Raw genomic sequence first — 7,772 nt, 5'->3', positions numbered from 1 at the left:
TACGCTGAAAAATAAATACTCAAGTAAAGTACTGATAACAAAAATTTCTACTTAAGTAGAGTAACAAAGTATTTGTACTTAGTTACTTTACAACTCTGTCGCTAAGTTCTGATTTAAAACCCACGAACACGATTAAAGTCACTGTCAGGCGTGCTGGCACCTTTGGCTAAAAGGAAACAAGGATGCTACAAAATATTTATATTTCTGTCCGTGTCGACGTTTTCCTGCCTGTTTTAAGTCACACATGAGGGTCTTCTTCTTCCAGCCTCTAACTGCTCTGACATCATTGTCCTCAGCCCTTGAGAAACCCCCCGGGCCAGATTCCCCAGACTACGTGGAGATCGCCATCTACTGCGTCGGCGTCTTCATCATCGCCTGCATGGTGGGCACGGCGGTGGTGTGCCGCATGAGGAACACCACGAAGAAGCCCGACTTCGGTGGCCAGCCGGCGGTCCACAAACTGACCAAACAGATCCCCCTGCGCCGCCAGGTAACAGAAAGTAGATAAAGAGTTCCAAAGGCATCTAACACGCACAGAGGAGAAAACAACACATCAAACAACTCACCTTTGCTTTTGTAAACTTTATATTTCCCATAAACCTTCTATTATTGAACCAGCTTGATAAACATTTCCAAATCTTTGGTGCAAAATGGGAATAAAACCAAAACAAGTCTCATAAACCCATATTTTATTCACACTGAAGCTTGATAAACATATCAGAAAGTCTAAACCTGGACTTCTTTGCATTTTTTTTGCATTATTTTCGAAAAAAACACATCATACATTAAGAATAAAACTGTTTTGTCTGAGATAATTCTTCACGTTTCTAAACCCTAAACCTACATAGAGAGATTTTTATTGTTTCCCCCCAAATGTGAGACTTTCTTCTGCCTGAAGGGAGACCAGAAATGTTCAGAAAGTGTCGGATTGCGATCTGCAGAGCGACTGATTACCGTGTCAAGGTAAGGTCAGGGTGGAGACAGCAGAGATGAGCCCCGGGGACAGGAGCGAAGGCCAGCACTTATTACAAACTCACAGAAATTACTACGGTTGCTCACTTCATAATAATAGATGAAATGTCAGCTGTGACCCGGGGACACGCTGTGCTGTTGTTAAAATAATAAGTGCGGTAATTAGGCACATTCTGTTCAGACTCCGGTGCAGAACCGGTTGAGTTTCTAAGATTTCAAACGTAAACTCTCCTCTGGACGATGCCTCGGAGCTTCAACTGGACTCAGACCGCGGTGATCAGCCAAGCCTCCTTTGTCCCGCAGGTGTCGGCGGACTCCAGCTCGTCCATGAACTCCAACACGCCCCTGGTGCGCATCACCACGCGGCGGAGCTCCGCCACCGACGTGCCCATACCGGAGTACGACCTGCCGGAGGACCCGCGGTGGGAGTTCCCCAGAGACATGTGAGTGCCGCTCGTTTCGTACCTTCGGCTCGCTGGTGTTTTTATGAGAAGTTCGGTGTTTATTGACCAAAGTTCTAAAGATTTAATTATGTAGTACTTGCAACATGACAGTTATTAAAGTATATTGATTAGGATGAACAGAAATACTGGTTTTTGATTGTTTATTACATAATGCACCAGATTATTACACAACCACATTTTGTAACAATTGCCGCAAAATGTAATAACATTATTACATAAAAAAAACAAAAACCTGTACATGGAGGAAGTGGAAAAGACAGCCTTGATATCCTTTTCAGGGGTGCCACCGAGCCATTGGTTCAGATATGTTGACGACACCTGGGTTAAAATTAAAGCCCAGGAAGTCCAACATTTCACTGATCACATCAACTCTGTCTATGAATATATTAAGTTCACACGAGAGGATGGAAAAAATGGCAGGTTGGCGTTCCTGGATTGCGATGTCTCGGTTTCGGATGGAGGACGGTTGGAAACTGGCGTGTATCGTAAGCCCACCCACACAGACCAATATTTGCGTTTTGACTCCCACCACCCACTGGAACACAAGTTAGGAGTGATCAGGACTCTGTACCACAGAGCAGACAGTGTCCCTACAAACCCAGGAGCCAGGCAGAAAGAGAAATCACACACACGACAGGCCCTGGAGCAGTGTGGTTATCCTGACTGGGCTTTCCTGAAAGCAGACAGGAAACACAGACAGGATTCCATGCAACCTTCAGGTGAAAATGAAGACCCCAAACCCAGACCCAAACCAGTGGTTATTCCGTATGTTGCGGGTGTTTCGGAGAAACTGAGACGTTTATTTTCTAAACATGATGTCCCAGTAGCTTTCAAACCCCAAAACACATTACGGCAAAGGCTGGTTTACCCCAAAGATCCGGTGCCCCGGCACAAACAGAGCAACGTTGTACAGTATATGCTGTTAAGTGCCAGGAGGACTGCGACCAGTTATACATCGGGGAAACAAAGAACCCACTGTTCAAAAGAATGTCCCAACACAGACGAGCTACATCTAATGGCCAGAACTCTGCAGTTTTCACTCATTTACAGGCCAGCGGTCACTCTTTCAGAGATGAGGATGTTCTCATTCTTGATAGAGAGGAACGTTGGTTTGAGAGAGGAGTAAAAGAAGCCATTTTTGTGAAGAAAGACCGTCCATCATTAAACAGAGGTGGAGGCCTCCGTTTTCAGTTGTCCCCCTCCTACAATGCTGCCATTGGCAGTATCACTCCACCCCCTGTTAACAATAAGTGTTAATTAGGTGTGAACGATAGCCATGTGATGTGAGTRTCAGTCACATGGAGGCAGKGCTTAAAAGCCTGAATTTWGCCTGAAACTCTCAGACTGAAGAAGTCTCTTGGAGGAGAGACGAAACGTTTCATTAGAGAAGAACCCGTCCAGAAGACCTATACATGTTTTTTCTTTTTGATTTTTTACCTGGATTACTGAGATGCATCAGGACTTTATTACATTTTGCGGCAATTATTACATAATGTGATATTAGTGTGAGTTTATTGCATTTTGAAGCCTGATTTTATTACATTATTACATAGTGTGCTGTGATTACAAAATGAGGTCTTACCGGTACTAAGACGTCATGTTTGCGGGTATTTACTGGTACAGTGCGGTATTTATTTCAACCATTAGAAAACCTTTGTTTTATTTTAGCTGCAGCTAATGGGTGCGTAATGTTTGTGGTGTCTGAGATAACTGCTGCTGATTCACGTGTTGCTGCTGCAGTAAAACCGCTGAACTTGGCGCGCTGCCCTCCTTTTCCGCGTCATCGTTCCAGCTGCAGCCGAGCTTCCTGCTCCCCCTCGGCTCGCCAGCGCTTCTGTCGCTAATAAGGAGCAGTGTCGTGCTAATTGGCGGTTAGCGTTCGCAGCTTTCGCCTGCACGTCTGGGCGTGTTTGGAGCCTCGTCGTCATGCCAGAGGAATGAGCTCGGCTGGGGTTTCGGTTCTTCTCTGTTACAGAGATAGGAGACGGGCTGCAAGGTGACGACAGACGTTTGAGCATTTTAGCTCAACACCTATAAAATCGGCTGATTTAATGACTGGGTTGTAGCTATATTTTGTTTTTTAAGATCATTTGGCTGTGGTAGTCTTTTTAAATCCAGTTTCAGTGGTAGACAGGTTTAGGGCTGAAAATCTTTCAGCCTCAGGGATCACGTTGTGATCGCAGAACTCTAAGGAATGCTAACTTTTGCTGTTTGCTTGGAGGCAGAAACCCCTTAAAAACAAACAGATTATGCGTGGCCGGATGGACAGAATGGCTGCCATTGAGCATGCTGAGTGTGTGTGGACAGACTGGGGATTGTGTTTCTGCAGCAGGGTGCCGTCCTCGGGCCCCACAGCTTTGCTTTATGCAGTGTTTACTTAGCCTGGGCAACAGGCTTGGGGGCGGGGCAAACACGTGTCAATCAAGTGAACAAGCCCCAGGTACATGGTTAGTTTAAGGGTCAAACTTGTGCTGCAGGTCTGATGAAACGCAATATTTAACAAAAGAATAAAGGAAAAGCCTGGAGCACGTGTTGAGGATGACTCTCAGCTACTACCACACCAAGTTTTAGCTCAATATCTGTAAAACCGACATTTTTGTTTGCCAAGTTAGCCGTTTATGTGTTGGCTAGGGTTGATAGCTGTGGCGCCCATCTAGATTTGGATTGACTCCAAAAATGAATGAAAGTTTGTCAAGTGGTTTGTGAGATATTTTGCTAGCAGACAGAGCTGACTCAAGGCAAACCTGATCAGTGCATGTGAAAGAGTTTAGTTTTTTTTATTTTCAGTCTTTACTTTCAGCTGTTTCTCCACCTTTTTGGTAAAACAAAGCATCCATCACAAGCTAACGCAGGGCTAAGCTAATCCCTGAGTAATGACTTGTAAAGAGTGTGTGTACTCGAACATGCCAAGCTGGGGTAAACACTTTAGAAAGAAGTGGCTCTCTCTGGCTTTATCAGGCGATTATCTTTGCCATGTCTGCTTTCCTTACCTACCGCTCTGGCTCCGGCTGCAGCCGCCGAGCCAATAAAGCACTCTCACAGAGAGATCTGATTGAAGCAGAGAAAGTGATGTGGTTAAAAAGAGACGGGGGCGAGGCTGGGAAACTGGCTCCACGCCTGGTTTTCTTTAACTCCGTCGCTCTCGCTCTCTATCCGACCTGTTTGCGTCGACAAAAGTCAAAGCAACAATCCGATGTGACAAATTTCAGCTGCTAATCGGCTTCTTGTTTTTCTGCTTTTTGCTTTTTTTGTGTTTGCTGTGTGGCTGCAGGTTGACTCTGGGTAAACCTTTAGGCGAAGGCTGCTTTGGTCAAGTTGTGATGGCCGAAGCGCTGGGCATCGATAAGGACAAACCTAAGGAGGCTGTGACTGTTGCAGTCAAAATGCTGAAAGGTGAGTGGGACTCTTGTTGGGTTTAAAATCAGATCTCCTTGTTTGGACTTGTGGACAAGCTGAGGATATTCTGTAGGTGATTTATTTGGTAGCGAGGGTTCAGCAAAGGTGCAAGGTGGAGCCTTGGGCCGTCTTCATTATTGCTGCTTGCTGAGTGACGGCTCGAGGGAGGTGGGATGGAAGGGGCTAGGGGTGGTCACATACCTGACCCCAGAGCAGCAGCTGGTTGGAGCGCAGTCAGCACCCAAACAAAGAGGTGCTGCTGTAGTTAATGAAAGCAGGAGGGTGGGGGGGGGGGATACGGAACTGGTTTGGGGATCCTGCAGGGAGCAGTTAGGATCCGGTACTGCAGAAGGATGTGTTTAGGATGAGTCTTGATACGGTGCAAGCTGGATTCTGTAACTTTAGCCCACATCTGTGTTAGCCTTGCTTCACCTGAAAAACCTACAGACTGGATCGCCTTGTAGTCTGGGTTTGGCTGACCTTCTCCGTACATTAAGTAYGTAAAGCTTTATTTATAAAGCGCCTTTCACAGAAATATATTCACAAGGTGCTGTACAATCATTAACAATGTAAAATGGTGGAAAGATAGAATGAAACAATATAAAACATAAGCAATGTAATGAAACATCAAATCAAGATAAGATTAAATTCTAAAATTGTAACTCAGATACATGGTCAATGCAAAGCAAAATATATAATAATAAACAAAACCTAGAGAATGGGTGAGAGAAAAATTACCGTATGTTCAATAATAGAAAAACACAGTTGGCGAGCATTCCCAATGGAGGGCTGGCATTAATGGTGAAATGGTTAGCTAAACGCTTGAGTAAAAAAGTGTGTTTTTAGGTGTATCTTGAAGGAGACAATGTTATCAAGGGATCGCAGATTAAATGGGAGTTCATTCCAGAGCCTGGGGGCCACAGAGGAGAAGGACCGGTCACCACGGGTCTTAAAGCAAGTGAGGAGAACCATAAGGAGATGTTGATCCTGTGAGCGGAGGTCTCATCTGGGGTTGTAAGGGGAAATGAGACTTTTAATGTATTCAGGGGCTTGGCCATGAAGAGCTCTGAAGGTGAGGACCAGGATTTTGAACCAGAAGCCAGTGAAGTTCTGCTAGGATCGGGGAGATGTGGGCGAATTTAGAGGTTCGAGTTAGGAGTCTTGCTGCCGAGTTTTGGACAAGCTGAAGTCGATTTAACTGTTTTTGGTTAAGACAGGTGAACAAGCTGTTACAATAGTCTAAGCGGGTAGAAATAAAGGCATGAATTACCATTTTCAAGTCTGAGGTAGGCAACAGGAGCCGGAGTTTAGAGATATTACGGAGCTGAAAATAGCACGTAGAAACCAGATTCAACAGATCTTCATTGTAAACTCTCCTGTTTTCAGACGACGCCACAGAGAAAGACCTGTCTGACCTGGTGTCAGAGATGGAAATGATGAAGATGATMGGCAAACATAAGAACATCATCAACCTTCTGGGAGCCTGCACTCAGGACGGTGAGATATATGGGGGGTCATTAGGCTAAAATTCCAATTTAACGATGTTAGAAAACAAACTGGTTTTGTTTTGGATGCCCCTGGAGGCCAGAAGCATCCCTAAACTTTTCAGTCTGGTAAAGACAGTAAAAAAGTGTTTGCTTTATGTTGTCTTTTTTTGGGTAATTTTCTTTGCCGATGATGTGATGTTGTATATGAAAGATGAAGGTAGCTCCTTAAAATAAAGTCAAAACTACCATTTGGAAAAGAAAAATGTCCTCTTGTATTTGAAAGGCAACTTGATTGGCCTCAAACACTTAAACTCATCAAAACATTTGATGTTCCAGAAGGTGTTCCAATGTTTTAATGACGTGAATAAATTGGAACAGGTTTAAACTCTTGGTTCTTGTCACTTGCAGGACCCCTATATGTGATAGTTGAGTATGCCTCTAAAGGAAACCTTAGGGAGTACCTCAGAGCTCGCAGGCCACCCGGCATGGAGTACTCCTACGACATCGCCCGCGTCTCCGATGAACAGCTCACGTTCAAAGACCTCGTCTCCTGTACGTACCAGGTGGCGCGGGGCATGGAGTACCTCGCATCGCAGAAGGTGAGAAGCTCAAAATGTTTCATATTAACCGTTTACCGGCCGGGCGCTTGGGCGTTCCCTGCCAGAAGGTCCGACAACAGTTTTCAGGAAGGTTTTTAAAGCTTGTGGGAACATTGTCCCCCGAAAACACCACTCATGCCCCCCGGCCCAATCCCTTCATTGTCTCTCAGTCCATGACAAAAGCCCCTCTGTGCAGAAAAATTGGGGAGTTTTCACAATGGGGCTCCAGCCACGTTGGCCAAACCCAGCCTCGCGGCTCTGCTCGCTGTTGGAATGTGACCTTCACACGCACATGCACCATTAGTATGCACATTTCTGTATACCTTCAGAGGCAGTATATACAGTATGGCCAAGAATTTGAGGAATCTCCACTTATCCAGGCATGTCTGTCTGCTCAGTTCATGTCTCATCACTTTTTGCAAGAGATTTATGGATAGTTTAATGTTTCGTAAAATATTTTTTTAGCATCTTTCCAGAAAGCAAAAATGTTCAATGTTGAATTGTGGTCAAAAAAAGTTGATATTTGGTTAAGGTCAATGATTGATGGTGAATCAACCATCAAACAATCGTCTAATTGTAGCCAAATAACCAATGTTGAAACAATGTTACGGAATCAATGTTTCATAGTCGTATTTCAAGGATTGAAATGTAATCTAATCAATGTTGAATCAACACTAATATAGTATCAGTTATGGTTGAAAACCTAACATTGTTTCAACAAGTCAGTCACTGACCACTTTTTGTACAATTTCAACATGGATTCAGCATCGTGCCTGACCGTATTTCAGTGTTGATTCACACATATTTTGCTGTTTCAGAGTTAATTTATGGAAAAGTTCTGTTCTTTTTTAACC

The 7,772-nt window shown here is 44.4% G+C and overlaps 1 protein-coding gene across 1 annotated transcript in view; it reads left to right on the top strand.

Annotated features, from left to right (window-relative positions):
- fgfr2 (fibroblast growth factor receptor 2) overlaps positions 1–7,772 on the top strand; it is a gene marked incomplete in the record, with an annotated part of 61,159 nt that overhangs the window by 42,450 nt on the left and 10,937 nt on the right. Inside the window, 5 exon segments of the mRNA XM_014021153.1 lie at positions 297–496; positions 1,276–1,415; positions 4,708–4,829; positions 6,219–6,329; positions 6,728–6,918. Coding sequence (XP_013876607.1) covers positions 297–496; positions 1,276–1,415; positions 4,708–4,829; positions 6,219–6,329; positions 6,728–6,918 — 764 coding nt within the window.

The sequence above is a fragment of the Austrofundulus limnaeus genome, unplaced genomic scaffold, assembly GCF_001266775.1.
Source record: "Austrofundulus limnaeus strain Quisiro unplaced genomic scaffold, Austrofundulus_limnaeus-1.0 Scaffold280, whole genome shotgun sequence".
NCBI lineage: Eukaryota > Metazoa > Chordata > Actinopteri > Cyprinodontiformes > Rivulidae > Austrofundulus > Austrofundulus limnaeus.
This window is presented reverse-complemented; position numbering and strand designations above follow the sequence as displayed.